Here is a 23,857-nt window from a genome sequence, read left to right as displayed (position 1 = left end):
ATCGATTGTACTCTTCTCTCCACTTCTGTTTATTTTGATTTTTTCTCAGAATAAAAGGTTGTAGGAAAATCCCCAGGACACTTGACATGAAATTCTGATTTCTAGATTCTTTAAAAAGATTCTAGCTGGACATGAGGAGTCATACTCATAATCCCAGCACTTCAGGAAGCCGAGGCAAGAGGACTGCTTGAGTGCAGGAGTTTGAGACCAGCCTGGGAAACATGGAGAAACTCCCTCTCTACAAAGAATTAGCCTGGTGTGGTGATGCACTTCTGTAGTCCCAGCTATTCAGGAAGCTGAGGTGGGAGCATCACCTGAGCCCTGGAGACTGAGGCTGCAGTGAGCCATCACTGCACCACTGCATTCCAGCCCAGGCAACGGAGTGAGACCCTGTCTTTTTTTGTTGTTGTTTTTTGTTTTTTAAAAGGCGGGGTGTAGCACGGTGACTCACACGTGTAATCCCAGCACTTTGGGAAGCCGAGGCAGGTGGATCACCTGAAGTCAGGAGTTTGCAACCAGCCTGGCCAACATGGTGAACCCCTGTGCCTGCTAAAAATACAAAATATTAGCCAGGCATGGTAGCAGGTACCTGTAATCCCAGCTGCTCGGGAGGCTGAGGCATGAGACTTCCTTGAGCCCAGGAGGCAGAGGTTGCAGTGAGCCGAGATCGCGCCACTGTACTCCAGCCTGTGTGACAAGAGTGAGACTCCATCTCGTAAAAAAAAAAAAAAAAGAAAGAAAAGACTGAAAACCCAGTACCCTAGGCTTGCAGTCTGTGGCACTGAGCAGTGGCTGTCCACTGCAGATAAGACACGAGGACTCCAGTTTGCCGCAGTCTCTACCTCGCCATCTTGCCCTATATTCAGGCTGCTTCCCTCATTTATGTTAACAATGTGATTTCACAGATGTCTAGGTTTGTTAACCTATAACCCATAACAGAAAATGCTGAACTCAGCAAAAATAATTAATAGACATATGTTATTAATCCACTTCAACAAGCCAAATAAACAATCAGAAGACAGGGAGCCTAGAAATGACCCCTATTAGCAACAGCAGGACTAAATTCTGAAAGTTGTCACAGGATTTTCCACTGAGGTTTTTATTGAGTCAGCAAACACTCCTTCAACTAATACGTATTTGAGGAGCAGAAGCCTTTACAACTTTGAAAGTTCTAGTTAGATTCTAATGCTAGGGACCATTCACATGGTACTCTATTAGCATTTAGTGGATATGGCCATGGCACAGAGCGCGTTCAATTAAGCACTTAATAAATCCCGTGGATAACAGGCAACTTTGACAGTCCTACTTCTTTTTTTTTTTGAGACAGAGTTTCGCTCTTGTTACCCAGGCTGGAGTGTAATGGCACGATCTCGGCTCACCGCAACCTCCGCCTCCTGGGTTCAGGCAATTCTCCTGCCTCAGCCTCCTGAGTAGCTGGGATTACAGGCACGCGCCACCATGCCCAGCTAATTTTTTGTATTTTTAGTAGCGACGGGGTTTCACCATGTTGACCAGGATGGTCTCGATCTCTTGACCTCGTGATCCACCCACCTCGGCCTCCCAAAGTGCTGGGATTACAGGCTTGAGCCACCACGCTCAGCCCGACAGTCCTACTTCTTACAGCGTGTGCCTGTCACCATGACGGTATGTGCCCAGCAGGACTTGTGGTCTGCTCTTCGGAGCTAGTGAGCCTCGTGGGGGACCGTGTGAAGAGCTTTGTCTCCTGCACCTCTGCTGGCCTCAGTCCCATGTTGAAATCCCAGCCTTCTGCCTTCCCATCGGTGCTTTCCTCTCTCTATGCTGGTGTTCCCTTTGACCCTCTACTCTCTTGCATCCTTGAGGCTGCTTGACTGCTGTTAGACGTTTGGCCCATAAGCCCTCTGCTCTCCTCAGCAAAAAATCAGCAAAGCAATGCCAAACAGGGACACAAATCGTAGAGATAAGGTGGGCCAGGCTCCAGGGAGCACTAGAGCTTACCCAGGGTCGCTCCACAGCTTCGAGCACGATCGGAAACTGAAGTCCCAGGCCTGGCGTGGCGGCTTATGCCTGTAATCCCAGCACTTTGGGAGGCTGAGGCAGGCAGATCATGAAGTCAGGAGTTTGAGACCAGCCTGGCCAACATAGTGAAACCCTGCCTCTACTAAAAATAGAAAAATTAGCCAGTTGTGGTGGCATGCGCCAGTCCCATCTACTGGGGAGGCTGAGGCGGGAAAATCACTTGAACCTGGGAGGCAGAGGTTGCAGTAAGCTAAGATTGCTCCACTACACTCTAGCCTGGGCAGCAGAGTAAGACTGTCTCAAAAAAAAAAAAAAAAAAAAAAAAAAGGAAAAGAAACTGTAGTCCTAACTGCAGCCCCTGTCCTCATGCAGTCACACACCCCTGTCCCTACCAGAAGGCTACTGATGAGAGGAGACAGAGGAAAGAAACGGATGCTCAGAACATTCTGCAAGTTACTACCATTCATAGGAATTAAAATCAAATGAGAGCATACTCCTGGCACCCAGGATACACTCAACAGTCCAACTTGCCCACACCCCAAGTACCTTTTTCCATTTCTGTCCCCCTAAAAAGTCATTTTACAGTTTTTCCTAATCACTTGCCAATGAAATTTTAATATCACAAAAATACTATATATCTGTATATGAACCACATGTATATCTGTGCGTTAAACAATACAAAAGTTAGATTTTTTGGCTACCTGCCAAGAACCAATTTTCACCCTTTACGAGTGATCTTGTTCCCATTACGGATTTCCGCATTCCACTGTAATATTTATAATTAATTTTCAAATGGACATTTCCCCTCATGCTTATTCTCATCTTTGTGGGTGGCAAACCGTAACTCTGAGCCTTCTAAAGTAGTCCCCAGGGTTATGGAATCAGACACGCGAAGAACCGTTGCTCCAGCAAGTCCGCACTCAGCCTTCCACGGAAGCCGCGAATCTCAGCGCTAAGGCCCTGCTGGAGGAAGGGCAGTATAAATGCTGAGGACCGGCCGGGCGCGGTGGCTCACGCCTGTAATCCCAGCACTTTGGGAGGCCGAGGCGGGTGGATCACGAGGTCGAGAGATCGAGACCATCCTGGTCAACATGGTGAAACCCCGTCTCTACCAAAAATACAAAAAATTAGCTGGGCGTGGTGGCACATGCCTGTAATCCCAGCTACTCAGGAGGCTGAGGCAGGAGAATTGCCTGAACCCGGGAGGCGGAGGTTGCGGTGAGCCGAGATCGCGCCATTGCACTCCAGCCTGGGTAACAAGAGCGAAACTCCCTCTCATTAAAAAAAAAAAAAAAAAAAAAAAATGCTGAGGACCAGTCACTGGGAGACTTCAGAGTATGGTGTTTGCTGTAAAGTGGCGGATGGTTCTGGTGTGGGCAAGCCGCATGGCATGAACTTGGGGACGGAGAGAACTGTGACTGCATTCCAGCTCACTGAGCGGGAGGCCTTGGCAAATCATTAACCATCCTGCGTCCATTTATAAAATGGGACAACAATATCTACCTTCTAAGGTTGTCATTAGTATAATCTGTGCATCCTAGGTAACAACCATACTTGGCAGTTTGTCCAAATCTACTAGGTCCCTTGCCCCTACCTGCCGCAGAGCAGACGATTCCTTCTTCTTGTCTCTCTTGTTTTTCATGTTTTCTGGAGGGAGAACTGTCACATACAATGTCCCAGCTGCTGCATTCAGCCCTTGACTGATGCTGGTCTAATATATTTTAATGCCCCCATACTATCTGCCATAGGTAGAACATCTACCCAGAGATCCCATAATGACACTGTCCTGTCCTTGACCTCCAACTCCGCTAGAAGCATCTACTTTTTCTGCCACTGCAGCCGAAATTCTTTCCTTCCTCTTCCTACCGTTTTCATTCCACAGAGAGAAGGTTCAGCAGCAGAGGGGCTTGGGGCCTTAGTAACACAATCATTCTAGGTTGGTTGGTTTGTATTTGTTTTGAACCAGATAGCCCCCTCCTTGCGGGACACACAGATATTCCTCCAAGGGGCTTGTTGAGATCAAGTGCATCCACCTGCTTTATGCAGAACCACTGCCCACTTTCCACCACAGAGCCTGTGGTGCATCAACCCATCGTGCCTGACTTCTTGGTTTTTTTTTGAGACAGGGTCTTACTCTGTTGCCCAGGCTAGAGTGGTAGCGGCATAATCACAGCTCACTGCAGGCTTGACTCCCAGAACTCAGGTGACCTTTCCACCTCAGCTTCCTGGATAGTTGGAAGTAGGAGTGCATGCCACCCCACCCAGCTAGTTTTTCTATTTTTTGTAGAGATAGGCTTTCACCACATTGCCCAGGCTGGTTTTGAACTCCTGGGCTCAAGAGATCCACATGTTGGCTTCCCAAAATACTGGGATTGCAGGTGCACAGCTCCTAACTTCTTGATTTAAGGTGATTTTCTTTCAATTACCTTGTCTCTCTCTCTATAACCTGATTTCCAGTTGTGTCCACCCTACCTCTCATCCAATAAATCCTTAATATGTTTAAACCTAAGTTATGGAAAGGAGTTGAATTAATGCGGGGTCCATGTTTCTCATGCAAACTAGAAGACGGTGAACACCCTGGTGGAAAAAGTTTCACCCCATAGCTTGGAGTCAGCTGTGGATCCTGTTACAGATAGATTAAGGAAAGCGTACATAAAGAATCTAGCAGCCTTACTCTGTTGCCCAGGCTGGAGCACAGTGGCGCGATCTCAGTTCACTGGAGTCTCCACCTCTTGGCTTCAAGCAATTATCCCGTCTCAGACTCCCAAGTAGCTGGGATTACAGGCGCCTCCCACCATGCCTGGCTAGTTTTGTATTTTTAAAACAGAGACGCGGTTCACCTGTTGGCCTTAAGCTCCTGACCTCAGGTGATCTGCCTGTCTCGGCCTCCCAAAGTGCTGAGATTACACGCCTGAGCCACCACACCCAGTCTAAATTGTCTTTTTTTATGCAATTATATTTATGGTTAATATGGCTGAGGACAGTAACTCAAGGTCATGGCTCCGGCAATTCTCTCCCTAGTCCAAAATCAAGTTTTTTTCTCTACTGGATTTACCCCCTTAGCATACAAATGTACTTATCACTTGCGGGGGTGGTGGCAGCTAGATCTTCCTTGCTATTATTCTTCTTAGCAAACAACATATTTTATCATACACTCAGCATATCTCAACAACCTGATCCTGTTGGACCCTGGCTTCCCGCTTCCTCCTCTCCCTGGCCTGTTAGCACCCACCAGGCATCTTGGCCAACACACTGGGGTTATTAATTACCTGTGTTCCCTGAATACACTGTGCTTTCCACTTACACATCTTTTCCTAGGATAGGGTGTCTGCCTTGAATGCCTTATCTCTCATTCCATGTTCCTTCAACATTTCTAAGTTCAGCTCAAACATGTCCCCAATCACTTTATTTTCACCATTCAACAAGCACCTAAAGAGTTCTTACCAGCAAGAGTACGCCTGCCCTGCTCACTGGGAACTCAGTCTATCGGGAGTGACAGCCAAAGGTCAGTTCATCCTACCTCCCTTCCGAGAGCCGAGCTTCTGAAAGATAGGGTGTACAACTCTGCATAAACATTGTTTTAGGGACAACTGGGGGTCAATGACTACTGAATACATAAATGGAGAAAATCAAATGTTTATTTCCCATACTCTTAATTCACCTACTTGGCAAATATTGACGAAGTATCTTTATTTTATAAGAGACAGGGTCTCACTCTGTCACCCAGGCTAGAGTACAGTGGCCTAATCATAGCTCACCGTAGCCTTGAACTGCTGGGCTTAAGCCCTCCTTTTGCCATAGCCTCCTTCCCAAGTAACTATGGCTACAGGCAGGCACCACCATGCCCAGCATAGTACATAATATGTGTTAGGAATATCACACAACTCTGAAAAGTTACAGCTGTAAGAGACAGACTCTACCTATAATCTAGTCCCACCACTTCACAGACATCAGGAGTGTCTACATCCATGCACTTAATCTGGAGAGTGAGGTGCTGCATCCTTTGAAACCAGGCTCATGTACATACAAACCCACCCTTTGGAGTACATCAATATTCAGTTAAGAGAACACATCTGACTTCCCAATTCATTGGCAAATCCACCTTTCCTAAGAGCTTATTTTGTTAACTATTTTTTTCAATCCAACAATAACATTTGTTGGAGGCCTAGATATGCCAACGAGTGTGTTTTGGAGATACAGAGATACAGAGGCAAAGCCTCCATCCCAGAAGAACTCAATTAAGTTGGAGAGCTATCACTGTGAATGTAGTATTGATAAAGCATGGTGAGAGATTTGAAAGGGAAAGTCACAAAAGTAATCTTCAGAATCAGAAAAAGAGCATCTTTTTGCAAGAAACAGATTTTCTTTCAGTAAATGAACCTTTCAAATGTCATGATTACCTCCTCCCCTAGAGAAAGCCTGAGAAAGTGAAAATGCCCAACAGCCTCCCTGTGTACAGAGGGTGAGGGTAGAGTGACCCAGGCAGGAGGGTGGTCAAACACTGCAAGTCTCACCCCTTCCTAAGAGAGCACTCCCCTGGGAGCCTTTGGAAGCATCCCCTCTCAACAGATAATATCCTGCTGGTTAAGAACATTCCAAACCTAAATAGAAAAGTTGCCCTGTTCATGGTGGCTCACGCCTGTAATCCCAGCACTTTGGGAGGCTGAGGTGGGCAGATCACCTGAGGTCAGGAGTTCGAGACCAGCCTGACCAATATGGTAAAACCCCATCTTTAAAAAAAAAAAAAGAAAGAAAGAAAAGTTGCCCTGTTATCCACCCATTTCAATTGATCCAAAGCTTGCTACTTCCCATTTAGGTTCCTTATCTAGAAGTGACCCCACACACTTATCCAAAGGCAAAAGATTTTTAGAGTGATCTGGAGAAAATGGAGAAGCAAGAATAATAGTAAATCCCCTGGAAGTTTCACTCATCTCTCTCTCTCACTAAGTTGCTCTTGTCATGTAGTTAGTTATACAGGTCAGAACACAGAGGCCATGACTGAAACAAAGTTGACCTCCACCGTATTCATTACATGTTCCCTTTCACATTGCGATTTGGATTTCATCTTTACAGAAGTTCTGTAAAGAAGTCGCTCCATTAGAGGAAAGCACACTTTCAGCTTGTAATAAATACCTCCCCCCCGCCACGATATCATGGTATTTTTAGGGTTAACTAATATACATTTGAAAAGTGATCAGGCCGGGCTTGACGGATCATGCCTGTAATCCCAGCACTTTGGGATGGCAAAGTGGGAGGATGGCTTGAGGCCAGGAGTTCAAGACAAACCTGGCCAACATAGTGAGATCCCTTCTTTACAAAAAGTAAAAAAAAAAAAAAAATTAGAAAGTGATCATTTCACTTCTTTAAGGAGAACGCTTCTTTCTAGAAACAGGACATGACGACGCTCAGCAGTAAATACATATGAGGTGTAATGAAAACCTGTGCGCTTCCGAGCAGTCTGAAAACCGGCAAATGATTAATTCTCTTAATAGACTAAATATACCAATAGAAAATACCTTAGAAGTTTAAAAATCAACAATGCTAGCAAAATTGAATTTTCTTACACCCCAAAACTATCAAATTGTGATGGCCCTTGAACAGCCAGGTCTACAGGTGGGAGAGAAATTATTGGGAAAAAAAGTAAAATGTCACACAGCATCTCTAAAAGCGAATGCCACCTTACCTGGCACTTTTGTTTCTCCTTTCTATTTCATTATATAATTAGTGACTTGTGCACAAACATCCCATTTGTGTCACTGAAGTCAAAAGGCTATCAAGTAAGATATAACCATGTGCCATGACATTCTTTTAACATAATATGACTCATTTTATTTCTTTCATCCTTAAAAATTAAAAGAAAAAGTGGAGCCTAGAGTAGTGACTAGAACCTGTAATCCCAGCTACTCAGGAGGCTGAGGCAGAAGGATGGCTTGAGCCCAGGAGTTCCAGGCTGCAGTGAGCTATGACTACATCACTGCACTCCAGCCTGGGTGATAGAGTGAGACCCTGTCTTGACAAAGAAAAAGGGAAAAGTGAATCAATTACCTTGAGCATGCGGATTTCCCGAAGGGCGATTTTCTTTATGACAGGGTCATCTTCTGATTCCAGAAACCTCTTGATGGCCACAATCTGACCCGTGTCCCTGTTTCTACATTTGAAAACAACTCCGTAGGATCCTTCTCCAATTTTCCCAATTTTTTCATACTTCTCCATCATAGAGGAATAAATCTTAAAATGGATCGGATCTTCGGTCGGGCGCGGTGGCTGACGCCTATAATCCCAGCACTTTCACAGGTGGAGGCAGGTGGATCACGAGCTCAGGAATTCGAGACCAGCCTGGCCAACATAGTGACACCCCGACTCTATTAAAACTACAAAAAATTAGCCGGGTGTAGTGGTGGGTGCCTATAGTCCCAGCTACTCAGGAGGCTGAGGCAGGAGAATCGCTTGAACCCGGGAGGCGGAGGTTGTAGTGAGCCGAGACCGCACCTTTACATTCCAGCCCGGGCGACAGTCCGAGACTCCGTTAAAAAAAAAAGGGGGGGGGGGATCTTCACATTGTTTGAAAACGTCGCTTATAAAATATTGGCACGAACGGATTCTACTAGAGCACCACCCAACGATGGGTGTTTGTCACGGGTCTAGAACAGAAGAGCACACGTTAAGGAATGAGGAGTGGACCCGTGTTGGCAATGGCAACGCGATCAGGAATAACAGCCTAGAGTTCGCTGCTTGGGGTAACCCGATTTTAATCGCCCGTTAAATACCCTGCAAGTTAAAATGTAACCTGCCTTCCTAAAACGAGCCGAGCTGTAAGACAATCTATCTTTTTAACGCTATAGTTCATCCGACCTAAGACACATGAGCTGGCTGGAGCACCGGGAGGGCGCAGGGCTTCCCCGGTTCTAATTTCGGGTCTCATTTCCCTGCGGCAAGAAGACACCTCCCGGCTCCCCCGGGGGCGGCGGCGAGGCCCGGCCGCAGGATACCGCCCCGCGTCCCGCGCCCTTGGGACCGGAAAGACCCTCCCACGCCCCTCCCTGCACCCCAGCCACGCCGCGCGGCCCGGAGAGGCGCCACGTGCTGGCCCGGGACGGCCCGCGCCTCCTTGCCGGCGGGGACTCACCGCGCCTCGGCCGTCGGGGCCTGGCCTGGCTCCCGCCTCGCCTTCTCCCTCTCGCCCGGCCCGGCCCGCCGCGGCTCGGCCCGCAATCCCTATGGGAACCGGCCCCCGCCCCGGATTGGCCTGGGCGGGGCCGCGGGGCCCCGGCTTCACACCCCCGGCCTGGTCCCCCACCCCCGGCCCGGCCCAGCCCGGACGCCGTCCCGGCTGCAGGGAAGGGCCCCGGGGGCCTCCCTCCGTGCACAGGAGCTGTCCTGACCGCGGGCCGAGTCTCTGCAGGTCCCGCTCCCGGGAGAGCAGACCTGCTGGATTCGCGGACTCCCGCAGGCCGTGCAAAGCGCAGCTGTAACCGCGTCTGCGGGGAAGACGCCTGCGCTGGGAGCCCCTCCTGCGCCGCCCCCATTTCCCCCGAGCCGCCGTCCCCACACCTCAGAGCCGCGGTTGTTCCCTTCAGTCCCTTGGAGGCCGCTTCTGTGCCGGTGCTGCTCAGCGCTGCGGCGTCAGTGAATGAATGAGGGGGAGAAAGGAAAGAAGAGGAAGGCGAGGCCGCAGAAACCGGTTCAAGTCAGCACTTTCCTCCCCCAGCAGGGAAGGTTCCACGGCAGTCTTCTGCTGTCCGACTTCAGTGTGGGAGGGGGAAGCTTACAGAGCCTGCCTTAACTGTTTTCGGTTCCTTCCCCCCATCCTTCTCCCAGCCGACTCCTACTGCTCAAGTCTGAGCACGTTGGCGGGAATCGGATGGACCTGGGGAAATCATGAAATCAGGTCAGTTGCCACTGGGCAGACTGCCTCACATTTGATCATCCGCCCCGTTCCCAGTGCCAGCATCCACGCGGGTACTTGCCCTGGGAGTAGTTCTCCAGGAGAGAAAATTAACAGTGTCTATGAAACAGGGGCCAATCCCGTGTCAAGCACCATACTACTAAATGTAACTCCAAGTAGGGTTCAGAAAGGAGCCTGGAACTGAGGAGAGAGGGCTGGTGGCTGCTCTGGAAATCCAGTACAGGGAAGACCTAGAGGTGGTCTGAGAACTGAAACTGTTTGCAAATGGGAACCACTGATCTGTTTTCTGTCTCTTTCGTTTTGCCTTTTGCAGAATGTCATAAAAATGAAATCAGACCGTATGTAGCCTTTTGAGGACAGTGGATCCCCACCACCACCCAACCCCAGCGAGGTTTCAGACGAGACTGTAGCCCCAGTTCACTTGTGAGACCTTGAGCCAGGGCACCCAGCTAAGCCATACTGGGGTTCCTGACCTTGAGAAACCGAGTGTTTGCTGTTATGTTTTGGGGTAATTTATTATGCAGCCATATGTATCTAACACAGAGCCTTTTATTAATAGGAGGCTGAGAAAATTCACTTTCCTTCCTAGTTTGCTTAAATGTGTGTTTTCGTTTGCTTTTAAAAATTATGAATTGATGTTGAATTTTATCAAATGCATTTCTTCATCTATTGAGATGATCATATACATTTTCTTTCCTTTTTTTTTTTTTTTTTTAATTGAGAGGGAGTCTCGCTTTGTCACCCGGGCTAGTGTGCAGTAGTGTTAGCACTACTCACTGTAGCCTTGATCTCCTGGGCCTAAGCAATCCTCCCACTTCTGCCAGGCCTGAGTAGCTGGAATTATAGGTGTGCACCACCTGATTTTTTAAATGTAGTCTGTTGATACAGTGAATTACATTCATTTTTTTTTTTTTTTTTTGAGATGGAGTTTCGCTCTTGTTACCCAGGCTGGAGTGCAGTGGCGCGATCTTGGCTCACCGCAACCTCCACCTCCTGGGTTTAGGCAATTCTCCTGCCTCAGCCTCCTGAGTAGCTGGGATTACAGGCACGCACCACCATGCCCAGCTAATTTTTTTGCATTTTTAGTAGAGACGGGGTTGTTGACCAGGATGGTCTCAAACTCCTGACCTTGTTATCCACCCGCCTCAGCCTCCCAAAGTGCTGGGATTACAGGCGTGAGCCACCGCATCCAGCTACGTTGATTTTTAAATGTTGAACCAACCTCCTGTTCCTGTGATAAACCCAACTTATTTATGATTCTATCATTTTAATATATTGCTGATTTGATCAGTAATATTTTATTGAAAATTTTTACATTCACATTTTGAGAGAGATTGATGTATAGTTTTCTTGTAATACCTGCGAATTTTGGTATCAGGATAATGCTGATCTCAGAAAATGAGTTGGGAAGTGTTTCCCTTCCCTTTTATTTTCTAGAGATGTTTACCTTAAATTGGTGTTACTAATTCCTTAAAAGTTTGGAAGAATTTTTCTTTCTTTTTCTTTCTTTATTTTTTTTCAAGATGGGGTTTCACCATGATGGCCAGGTTGGTCTTGAACTCCTGACCTCAGGTGATCCACCCACCTCAGCCTCCCAAATGCTAGGATTACAGGCGTGAGCCACCGCGCCCAGCCTAGAATTTTTCTTTTTTTCGAGACAGAGTTTTGCTCTGTCATCCAGGCTGCAGTGCAGTGGCGAGATCTTAGCTCACTGCAACTTCCGCCTTCCAGGTTCAAGCAATTCTCCTGCGTTGGCCACCCTGGTAGCTAAGATTACAGGCACGTGCCATCACTCACAGCTAATGCTTTTTGGATTTTTAGTAGAGACAAGGTTTCATTATGTTGGCCAGGCAGGTGTCAAAGTCCTGACTTCAGGTGATCTGCCCACCTCAGCCTCTTAAAGTGTTGGGATTACAGGAGTGAACCACCGCACCTGGCATTTGGAAGAATTTGCCAGTAAAACCACTTAGACCTGGAGTTGTCTTTGTTGAAATTGTTGTAATTACAAATTCTGTTTTTAAAATAAAATACAGGGTATTCAGGATGTCTACTTCTTGAGAAAACTTTGGTAGTTTGTGTCTTTTAAGGCATCTATTTCACCTAATAAATTTATGGTCATTAATTTGTTCAATATATTATTACATTATTATCCTTTTAATGTCTGTAAGAGCTGTAGTAGTGTTCTAGATTTTATTCTTGATACTGGTAAATTTTTTCTCCTTTTTCCTCACTTTGACTAAGGCCTATCAATCTTACTGATCTTTTAAGAAAACTAGCTTTTGATTTAATTGATTTCCTATTGTTTATCTGTTTTACAATTTTTTTTTTTTTTTTTTTTTTTTTTTGAGACGGAGTTTTGCTCTTGTTACCCAGGCTGGAGTGCAATGGTGCAATCTCGGCTCACCGCAACCTCCGCCTCCTGGGTTCAGGCAATTCTCCTGCCTCAGCCTCCTGAGTAGCTGGGATTACAGGCACGCACCACCATGCCCAGCTAATTTTTTTGTATTTTTAGTAGAGACGGGGTTTCACCATGTTGACCAGGATGGTCTCGATCTCTCGACCTCGTGATCCACCCACCTCGGCCTCCCAGAGTGCTGGGATTACCAGCATGAGCCACCTGCCCGGCCTTGTTTTACAATTTTACTAATTTCATCTCTTTATTATTTTCTTCCTTCCTTCTGCTTGCTTTGTGTTTACTTCTTGTTTTTGTTTTTGTTTTTTTTTAAGACGGAGTCTCATTCTGTCACCCAGGCTGGAGTGCAGTGGTGCAATCTTGGCTCACTGCAGCCTCTGCCTCCAGGGTTCCAGTGATTCTCCTGCCTCAGCCTCCCAGGTAGCTGGGATTACAGGCATGACCACCACACCGGCTAATTTTAGTGTTTTTTAGTAGAGGCAGGATTTCGCCATGTTGGCCAGGCTTGTCTCAAACTCCTGATCTCAGGTGATCTGCCCACATCAGCCTCCCAAAGTGCTAGGATTACAGGTATGAGCCACCACATCCAGCCTAGTGACTTTTTCTAGCTTTTTTTCTTTCCTTTTCTTCTTCTTTTCTTTTTTCTTTTCTTTTTTTTTTTTTTTTTTTTTTTTTTTTGAGACGGAGTTTTGCTCTTGTTACCCAGGCTGGAGTGCAATGGCGCGATCTCGGCTCACCGCAACCTCCGCCTCCTGGGTTCAGGCAATTCTCCTGCCTCAGCCTCCTAAGTAGCTGGGATTACAGGCATGCGCCACCACGCCCAGCTAGTTTTTTTGTATTTTTAGTAGAGACGGGGTTTCACCATGTTGACCAGGATGGTCTCGATCTTTCGACCTCGTGATCCACCCGCCTCGGCCTCCCAAAGTGCTGGGATTATAGGCTTGAGCCACCGCGCCCGGCTTTTTTTTTTTTTTTAAGATGGAAGCTTAAATAATTAATTTTAGGGGTGGGTGTGTGTGTGTGTGTGTGTGTGTGTGTGTGTGTGTGTGTAGAGGTCTCACTCTGTTGCCCAGGCTAGAGTGCAGTGGCCTGATCACAGCAACCTTAAACTCCTGGGTTCAGGCTTTCCTGTAGCTAGAACTACAGGTTCACACCACCCTACTCAGCTAATTTTTTTTACTTTTTTGTGGAAATGGGGATATGTCTATGTTGCCCAGGCTTGTCTCAAACTCTTGCCTCAAGTGATCTTCCTGTCTCGGATTCCCAGAGTGCTGAGATTACAGGCATGAGCCACCATGCCTGACCTATTTTCTTTTCTAACATAAGCTTTTTTTTTTTTTTTTTTTTGAGACAGTCTTGCTCGGTCACCCAGGCTGGAGTTCAGTGGTGAGATCTTGGCTCATGCAACCTCTGCCTTCCAGGCTCAGCCAATCCTCTTGCCTCAGCCTCCGAAGTAGGTGTGCCACAATGCCTGGCTAATTTTTGTATGATTTGTAGAGACAGGGTTTTACCATATTGCCTAGGCTGGTCTCCAACTCCTCAGCTCAGATAATCCGCCTGTCTCAGCCTCCCAAGTTCTGGGATTACAAGCATGAACCACCAAAGCTGGCCTTCTAATATAAGCCTTTAATGCCATAATTTTCCTTGTAAGCACCACTTTAAATACATAACAAAAATCTTGATATGTTGTATTGTCATTTTCAGTCAGTTCAAAAATATTTTCTTTCTTTTTTTTTTTTTTTTTTTTGAGATAGAGTCTCACTCTGTCACCCAGGCTGGAGTGCAATGGTGCAGTCTTGGCTCACTGCAGCCTCTGCCTCCCACCTTAAGCGATTCTCCTGTCTCAGCTTCCCAAGTAGCTGAGACTACAGGCACATACCACCACGCCCAGTCACTTTTTATATTTTTAGTACAGACGGGGTTTCATCATGTTGGCCTAGCTGGTCTCCAACTCCTGACCTCAAATGACCCCCCCGCTTTGGCCTCCCAAAGTATTGGAATTACAGGCGTGAGCCACCGCATCCGGCCCAAAAATATTTTCCTTGTGACCTCCTTTTTGACTCATGGGTTATTTTTGTAGTGTGTTAATTTCCAACCATTTGGGAATTTTTAAAGATATCTTTCTGTTATTGATTTCTAGTTTAATTCCATTATTTTCAGATAACTCACTTTACATTACTTAAATTCTTTGGAATGTTTTATTTTGTTTTATGACCCAGAAAGAATATGGTCTATGTTCATGAATGTTTCTTTTTGACAATTAAAAAAATATTTTGAAATGAAGTGAGAAAGTCAGTGTGAATTTCCCCGAAGCTACATCGTCTGAAGTTCATACCAGGTTAAATCAAGTTTGTCTGGAAAATTAACTTTATGGAGTCCAAGAGGTTCCGTACCCAAAGAGCCTGGAACTGTGCCAGGCCTACTGGGAGCCAGTGTACCAGTTATTTGTGCCCAAGTAGGCAGTGAACCAGAAAGCCAGCGTGACTTGCAGCTGTAAGTTGTTTTGTTTGGAGGAATTTGGAATAAAATATTAGAAAACAACTTGGAGGAGGCTGAGGCAGGAGAACTGCCCGAACCCAGGAGGCGGAGGTTGCGGTGAGCCGAGATCGCGCCATTGCACTCCAGCCTGGGTAACGAGAGCGAAACTCCGTCTCAAAAAAAAAAAAAAAAAAAGAAAAGAAAAAAGGAAACAACTTGGAAAGGGAGATAAACATTGTGCTGTCACCACTTAGCACAAAAGAGAGAATATCATGTAGACTCTAGTCTAGTGAAATTGACAGTCCTTTCTGCTGGCGGGTGTGACACTGGTTTTGATAGCAAAGAAATATAACTCCTGGAAAGTATAGCTCTTGGGAATCTCCGAAATGGTCTGTTATATGGGGTCTTTTTCTCAAGCCAGTACGAAGTGAAATAGCATTATGTTCTGCTAATAGTGGTCACTAAAAGTGATTCTCCCACCTTTGCAGTATAATTAGTGAGAATACTTCAGTGTTCCTAGAACAGCACAAACCGTACTATGGTATTTGAATCATTTAAGGAAACAATGAACATTCAGTGGAGTAACACATGGTCACAGAAAGAGCCTGAAATTTAGAGTCAGAAGACCAGGATTTCCACCTTATTACTGGTATTTGATCTTATGCAAGATAATTACTATTGCCTATACAACAACAACATTATTTAATCAGTGCTTACTTTGTGGCAGGAATTATGCTAAGAATATTTGATACACAAGCTTCACAATAACCCCAGGAGGTAGGCATTAATATTATCCTGAGTTTTCAGATAAGTCTCACTGAGTCAGAGAGGATAATAAGTAACTAGCCTAAGGACACCCGGCTAGTGAGTTGTGAAGTAAATATTGGAAGGCAGGCAGAATCTTTTCTCTTAACCATTTTGCTGATACTACCTAATGCATTGGAGTGGTTGTCAGGATTACCGAGTTAATGTGCGGGACATTGAGAGCTGACGCAAAACACTTAAAATGATGCACAGTGTAGCACCTTCCTTCTTTCTTCTAGGCTGCCATGAAGATGGATCTTGCCTGTATGCTTCCTTCTAGTGGTAGCTCAGCATCTTCATGTGTGTGCAGCTTCAGCACCAGAATGAACTTCCATGAGACTGGGCGGAACACTGAAGCCTCATCTGAGTGGAGGACCCAGGGCCAATGCTTGAAGCTTTTTTTTTTTTTCTTTTTCTTTTCTTTTTTGAGACGGAGTTTCGCTCTTGTTACCCAGGCTGGAGTGCAATGGCGCGATCTCGGCTCACTGCAACCTCCGCCTCCTGGGTTCAGGCAATTCTCCTGCCTCAGCCTCCTGAGTAGCTGGAATTACAGGCACGCGCCACCATGCCCAGATAATTTTTTGTATTTTTAGTAGAGACAGAGTTTCACCATGTTGGCCAGGATGGTCTCGATCTCTTGACCTCATGATCCACCCTCCTCGGCCTCCCAAAGTGCTGGAATTACAGGCTTGAGCCACCGCGCCCGGCCAGCTTTTTTTTTTTTTCTTCAATTATGTTGTAAGGAAAGGGGAGTTGAGTCACTGTCATCTTAAAATGACATTGTACAGCAGCTTGAGGAAATATCTGAATTTACCATTTCTGCTTTAAGTGGATTTGGAAAGGAAATTATTTCCAGAGTCCATATAGACCACAGTAACTACCATTTAGGGACACATTTCAGGCTCAGTTCCATGTGATCTCGGATCTTTATGAAAATCTTACATGGATTTGTTAACTGACTGTGATTATTAATTGGCCTATTTTATAAAAGAAGAAGCTGAAGCTCTGAGAGATTGATCAATAGAGGCAAAGCCACCCTGCCGTCAAGGGCTGAACACAGGTTTCAATCCCAGCTCTGCCCGTTTCCAAAGCTCATGCTATGGCAATGGTAATGGAGTTAGAACAACTAAGAATGCCTTGAGATAGATCCTCTGTTCTTGAATGCCCTAGAGAGCTAACAGTGGGACAGACCTGCTGGTCCAGTCCCAATACACAACATCCTGAAGAGAAGCCAGGTGTCAGCTGCATTCTTCTTGCCAGTCACTGCTAGAATGTTACAAAGCCAGGCATGGAAATAAATTTCCCCTTATCTGGAAACAGAAAAGACTGCTGAATTGGACGGGTGCAGTGGCTCATGCCTGTATTCCCAGCATTCTGAGAGGCTCAGGTGGGCGGATCACCTGAGGTCAGGAGTTCGAGATCAGCCTGGCCAACATGGTGAAACCCCATCTCTACTAAAAATACAAAATTAGCCTTAGCCAGACATGGTGGTGTGTGCCTGTAGTCCCAGCTACCCAGGAGGTTGAGGCAGGAGAACTGCTGGAACGCAGGAGGCGGAGGTTGCAGTTAGCTGAGATTGCACCACTGCATTCCAGCCTGGGTGACAGAGCAAGACTCTATCTCAAAAACAAAACACAACAAACCCTGCTGAATCAATGTAAATATGGGAAAATCAATTTAAATTTAAAAGAAGCCAATCATCTCTGTTTTTATATATGGGCTCGGCCAATAGTAAAGTGTCTTCATTCTCTAATTAACCTTAGTCATTTTGTACTTTTTTTTTTTTGAGATGGAGTCTCTCTCTGTCACCCAGGCTGGAGTGCAGTGGCACAATCTCGTCTCACTGCAACCTCTGCCTCCCAGATTCAAGTAATTCTTCTGCCTCAGCCTCCTGGGTAGCTGGGATTACAGGCAGGCGCTACCACACCTGGCTAATTTTTGTAGTTTTAGTAGAGACAGTTTCACCATGTTTGCAAGGCTGATCTCAAACTCCTGACCTGAAGTGATTCACCCGCCTCGGCCTCCTACAGTGCTGGGATTACAGGCATGAACCACCACGCCTGACCTTTATTGTACTTTATATATGGTGAGCTAGTCCTTTTAAAGTACCTTTTCTTCTAAAATCTTTTGTTTCTGAGTCTTTTTTTTTTTTTTTTTTGAGACAGGGTCTCACTCTGTCGCCCAGGGTGGAGTGCAGAGTGCAGTGGTGCAAATAGCTGGGACTACAGGCGTGTGCCACCACATCCAGCTAATTTTTGTATTTTTCATAAAGACAGGGTTTCACCATGTTGGCCAGGCTGGTCTTGAACTCCTAATCTCAAGTGATCTACCTGCCTGGACCTCCCATAGTGCTGGGATTACAGGTGCGAGCCACCACACCTGGCCTCTTTTCTGAGTCTTAACACTGTTTTTGCACTTCCAGGTTTTCTTTTCTACTTCTTTTTTTTTTTTTTTTTTTAGGCAGAGTTTGGCTCTTGTTGACCAGGCTGGAATGCAATGGTGGGATCCCGGCTCACTGAAACCTCCACCTCTCAGGTTCAAGCGATTCTCCTGCCTCAGCCGCCTGAGTAGCTGGGATTATAGGCACCTGCCCCATGCCTGGCTCATTTTTTTGTATTTTTAGTAGAGGAGGGGTTTTGCTACATTGGCCAGGCTGGTCTCAAACTCTTGATGTCAGGTGATCTGTCCGCTTCAGCCTCCCAATGTGTTGGGATTGCAGGCGTGAGCCACCACGCCCAGCTGCATTTTCAGGTTTTCAAAGAACCACTAGTACTTTCGACAAGGAACCCACATGCTAGGAGAGCTCAGCAATATTAACACTAAAACCCTGCAATGTTTATATGGCTAGCCTTGGGCTACCAGTCGGTGAGTCAATGAATATGATCCTCTTCAGGAAATAAGTCTCAAAACCTCAAGTTATACATCTGTTTTCCACTTTGGACAGGTGAATGCTAACCATACTTAATCATAAGGCCATCTATGAACATTTCTGCAGTATCAAGACTTTGGCATCACTATATTCTAGGGAAAAGCCCTGCAAAGGGTAAATTTATGAGATTGACTAAATAGGAAAGAACATTAATTACTTTCTGAATTTAGCTAAAAGCTGTAACACAGAATCAGCAGTTTGGAAAGCCAACTTTTCCTGCTGACATGTGTCAGACACCATGCTGGGTACTGGAGACTAAGAAGCCACTTTGCCAAGATGGAATCCCGTGTTTCCTGCACAGCAAACTCTCCCGCCTCGGCACCCAGGGGTGTTCCTCCATGGAGGAAACGAGATCGGAGAACTTGGAGGGCTGGTGTTTACACCGTACATTTTGTTTTTAAAAATACTCCATAAGGGTCTGTGAAGGAGAGAGGGTGCATCTGGCATTTGAGGAAACATACAGAAAATTTAAATCACTCATTCAGAGTCAGAAAGCAAATTTGTGACGACAAACAGGCCTAGAACCTGGGTCTCAATTTCAAGTTGTACTCTGCCCACACTGCTGTACTGTTAGCTTCAAACTAGGTAGCTCTAATTATGGTTAAAGAATTATAAATCTACCTTAAGGGAACCCAACTTGAAAACAGAAATACCCTTAATATTGTATGACAAAATGGGAAGGAGGGGAGGAAGGGCAGGAAGTATGAATTACTTGCATTTTAAAAATATTTCTCACTTTACATAAATTTCTTTTCATACAGATTATTTCATAAACGCAACCTTTTTTTTGGTTTGTTTTTCTTTGAAATGCTTTCATTATATTGTTTTGTGGTAAAAACCACATAACATTAAAATTTACTACCTTTTTTTTTTTTTTTTTTTTTTGAGACATAGTTTTGCTCTGTTGCCAGGTAGTACCTTTATGGCAGTGTGAGAACAAACTAATGCATCTATCTATCTTTCTGCCAGTACCACACCTTCTTAAATACTGTTGCTTTGTAGTTTGCTATAAAATCAGGAAATGTGGAGCCTCCAACTTTGTACTTTTTCAAGATTGTTTTGGCTACTCAGCCCCATGAGAGTCCCTGGGAATTTTAGGATGATTTTTTTTTCCCTTAAGAAATGCATCTTTTAAAAAATTGAGTTAATACTGTAAGTCCTGTTACATTTCTCCTCCCTTTCAGAAACTCTGTGATGCTTATTCATTAGTGTCTATATAAGTAGTTACATAAACAAAAACCTCTGGCACCCAAGGTACATTTTCCATGACAACCACTAAATTTTTAGGCATGTGTTAATCAAAAAAGTCTACATAGTTCCCTAAGATTATCTCTAAACTGCATGCATGCCAAGGATTGTGTGAAGATCAGAGTTACAACCACATGTGAAAGTCCTATTATTGTAAATAGCTTTCATAGGAATGGCTCACTGTCAAATATTAGTAGTGAGATATTTATTGTGAGGCATCTAAAGTGAATCCACATGTAGGTCTTTGTAAAAAAGATGCATTTAAACAGTATTCCTCCAAAACAATAAAAGACATCCTTCACCTTAAACAACCTATTAATTTTTCTACACTATCATCTGACCTGATTTCCCCAACAAGACGTGAACTCTGGAGCCAGACTGTCTGGGATCCAATCCAGCTTGTCTGTGAGAACTTGGGCGAGTTACTTACCTCCTGATGCTTCATTTGTGTTGTCTGCGACACTGAAACAAGCTACCTCTTCACATTCTTGTGAGGATCGAGTGCTAGATCCATGTTAGCGTTGATCATCATGACAGTGATAATCCCTGTGTATTATTTTCTGTTCAGGTGAGAAACTTATTTACTACTAATATGTATTCCCTACTTCACTGAACACAATTTAAAGTTTAGGGATTCATTTCAGGCTTAGCTATCAAAGGAAAACATCTATTTAGTCATTCAGAGTCGTCATTCACACTCCCAGCATTTCTACTGGAGAAACCCGATGCTTCCCACTGTCACAGCAGCACTCTTGCCATCACATCGTGCAACTGCTCATGGGGGAATTTTTTCAAAGGAGACAGCACACGGTGGAGGGGCAAAGGCCTGAGAGCCCACCAGACCTGGGTTCATATCTGAATTCTACCCTTTCTTGGCTTAATAAAAACCAGGAAAGTTCCTTTGTTTGTTGGCCAGGAATATGTCTAAAATTTGTTTTTCTTTTCTTTCTTTCTTTTTTTTTTGTGAGACAGAGTTTCGCTCTTGCTACCCAGGCTGGAGTGCAATGGCGCGATCTCAGTTCACCGCAACCTCCACCCCCTGGGTTCAGGCAATTCTCCTGCCTCAGCCTCCTGAGTAGCTGGGATTACAGGCACGCGCTACCATGCCCAGCTAATTTTTTGTATTTTTAGTAGAGACAGGGTTTCACCATGTTGAACAGGATGGTCTCGATCTCTTGACCTCGTGATCGACCCGCCTCGGCCTCCCAAAGTGCTGGGATTACAGGCTTGAGCCACTGCGCCCGGCCCTTTTTTTTTTTTTTTTTTAAGACATAGGATCTAGCTCCGGTTGTCCACGGTAGATTACAGTGACATAATCACAGCTCACTGCAGCCTTGCATTCCTTGGGCTCAAACAATCCTCCTGCCTCAGCCTCCCAAATAGCTAGTACTACAGGTGTGTGCTGCCACACCTGGCTTTTAACGTTTTTATTATTATTTATTATTTATTATTTATTTATTTATTTATTTTAAGATGAGGTTTCACCATGATGGCCAGGCTGGTCTTGAACTCCTGACCTCAGGTGATCCACCCACCTTGGCCACCCAAAGTGCTAGGGATTACAGGTGTGAGCCACCGCGCCCAGCCGAGTTTTTTTTTTTTTTTTTCTTAAATTAAACTTTCATTTTAAGAGAACTGTAAACATCCAGTTGTAAGAAATCACACATAGAGGGCCTGGCACGGTGTCTCACAGCCTGTAATCCCAGCACTTTGGGAGGCCAAGGCAGGCAGATCACCCGAGGTCAGGAGTTTGAGACCAACCTGGCCAACATGGTGAAACCCCATCTCTACTAAAGATACAAAAATTAGCTGGGTGTGGTGGCGTGCACTTGTAGCCCCAGCTACTCAGGAGGCTGAGGCAGAAGAATCGCTTGAACCTGGGAGACAGAGGTTGCTGTGAGCTGAGATCGCACCACTGCACTCCAGCCTGGGTGACACTGCGAGACTGTCTCAAAAAACGAACACAAAAAAGAAATCACACATAAAGATCTTGTATTTACCCAGTTCCCCCGGTAATAATATCTTGCAATACCATAGTACAGTATAATAACTAGATATTCACATTGATAAAATCAAGATGTAGAACCATTCAATCATAAGCATACCACATGCTGCCCTTTCCCCTATCCCTGACTTGTGGCTATTGGAGAAGTCTTTCTGTAGGCATATGCGTTTTTTTCTCTTGGGTAAATACGAAGAATTGAAATGGCTAGATTGTATGGTGACTGGAAATTTAACTTTCTAAGGTACTACTACTATATGCGTTTTCAAAATTGCTGTGTCATTTTGCATTCCCGTCAGCAACATATGAAAGTTTCAGTTGCTCCATATCCTTGCAAGCACTTGATACTGTCAACCTTATTTTTTTTTAAAAAGAAAAATTATGGTAAATACACATAACATGGAATTTGCTATCTTTACCATTTTTAAGTGTATGGTTCAGTAGTAACCAATGCTATCATCCATCTCCAGATCTCTTGTCGTCTTGTATAACTAAGTCTCTGTACCCATTAAAGAAAATTCTCCATTCTCCAGAACCATGGCAACCAGCATTCTATGTTCTGTTTCTATGAATTCGACTACTATAGGTACCTCTTATAAGTGGCATCATACAGCATTTGTCCTTTTGTCACTGGTTTATTTCATTTAGCATAGTGTCCTGAAGGTCAACTGTGTTCGTCTAAGGCATGCATATGTAGCATGATTTCCCTCTTCTTTTTTTGTGTGTGTGAGATGGAGTCTCGCTCTGTCACCCAGGCTGGAGTGCAGTGGTGTGAGCTCAGCTCACTGCAACCTCCACCTCCTGGGTTCAGGCAATTCTTCTGCCTCAGCCTCCCACGTAGCTGGGACTACAGTCATGTACCAACATGCCTGGCTAATTTTTGTATTTGTAGTAGAGATGGGGTTTCACCATATTGGCCAGGCTGGTCTCGAATTCCTAATCCACCTGCCTCAAGCTCCCAAAGTGCTGGGATTACAGGCGTGAGCCACCGTACCCACCTCCTTATTTCTTAAGAGTGCATAATATTCCTTTGCATGTACATACAACATTTTGTTTATCCATTCGTTTTCCAGTGGGCACTTGGGTTGCTTCTACCCAAGCTTCCACCTATTTTGATTGATGCTGCCATAAACATGAGTGTACATGTGTCTTTGAGACCCTGCTTTCTTTTTCTTTTTTTTTTTTTTTTGAGACGGAGTTTCGCTCTTGTTACCCAGGCTGGAGTCCAATGGCACGATCTCGGCTCACCGCAACCTCCGCCTCCTGGGTTCAGGCAATTCTCCTGCCTCAGCCTCCTGAGTATCTGGGACTACAGGCACGTGCCACTGTGCCCAGATAATTTTTTGTATTTTTAGTAGAGACGGGGTTTCATCAGGATGACCAGGATGGTCTCGATCTCTCGACCTCGTGATCCACCCGCCTCGGCCTCCCAAAGTGCTGGGATTACAGGCTTGAGCCACCGCGCCCGGCTGAGACCCTGCTTTCAATTCTTTTCTTTTTTTTTTTTTTTTTTAAAAATATGGAACGCTTCACGAATTTGCGTGTCATCCTTGCGCAGGGGCCATGCTAATCTTCTCTGTATCGTTCCAATTTTAGTATATGTGCTGCCGAAGCGAGCACCTGCTTTCAATTCTTTTGGGTAGATACCTGAAACAGAATTGCTGGATTGTATGGTAATTCCATTTTTATTTTTTTTTAATTTTTAATTTTTTTTTTTTTTTGAGACGGAGTTTCGCTCTTGTTACCCAGGCTGGAGTGCAATGGCGCCATCTCGGCTCACCGCAACCTCCGCCTCCTGGGTTCAGGCAATTCTCCTGCCTCAGCCTCCTGAGTAGCTGAGATTACAGGCACGCGCCACCATGCCCAGCTAATTTTTTGTGTTTTTAGTAGAGACGGGGTTTCATCATGTTGACCAGGATGGTCTCGATCTCTTGACCTCGTGATCCACCCGCCTCGGCCTCCCAAAGTGCTGGGATTACAGGCGTGAGCCACCGCGCCCGGCCCATTTTTAATTTTTAAAGGAACTGCTGCTGTTTTACACAGCAGCTGCACCATTTTGCATTCCCACCAAAAGTGTAT

General features: G+C 45.3%; 1 protein-coding gene and 1 non-coding gene across 5 annotated transcripts in view; both read right to left on the bottom strand.

Annotated features, from left to right (window-relative positions):
• CDKL1 (cyclin dependent kinase like 1) overlaps nt 1-9,954 on the bottom strand; it is a 62,451-nt gene extending 52,497 nt beyond the window's left edge. The window contains exons 1-2 of one of the 4 annotated variants that reach the window (XM_074393962.1): nt 9,550-9,954; nt 8,044-8,639 (exon numbers count right to left, since the gene is read on the bottom strand). In XM_074393962.1, the coding sequence (XP_074250063.1) occupies nt 8,044-8,214 (171 nt within the window). In that variant the 5' untranslated portion in view covers nt 8,215-8,639; nt 9,550-9,954. Of the gene's footprint in view, nt 1-8,043; nt 8,640-9,124; nt 9,204-9,423; nt 9,501-9,549 lie in introns of those variants that run through there. The other 3 variants (XM_003930540.4, XM_074393961.1, XM_074393960.1) reach the window with 3 other exon arrangements.
• A 13,337-nt stretch (nt 9,955-23,291) lies between these two features.
• On the bottom strand, nt 23,292-23,398 carry LOC120364070 (U6 spliceosomal RNA). Its single transcript, XR_005579423.2, has one exon. It is a non-coding gene; the product is annotated as a U6 spliceosomal RNA (small nuclear RNA).
• Nucleotides 23,399-23,857: the final 459 nt, after the last annotated feature.

This window comes from Saimiri boliviensis, chromosome 2 (assembly GCF_048565385.1).
Source record: "Saimiri boliviensis isolate mSaiBol1 chromosome 2, mSaiBol1.pri, whole genome shotgun sequence".
Taxonomy (NCBI): Eukaryota; Metazoa; Chordata; class Mammalia; order Primates; family Cebidae; genus Saimiri; species Saimiri boliviensis.
The sequence above is the reverse complement of the archived record's forward strand: the minus strand, read 5'-3'. Positions and strand labels throughout refer to the sequence as shown.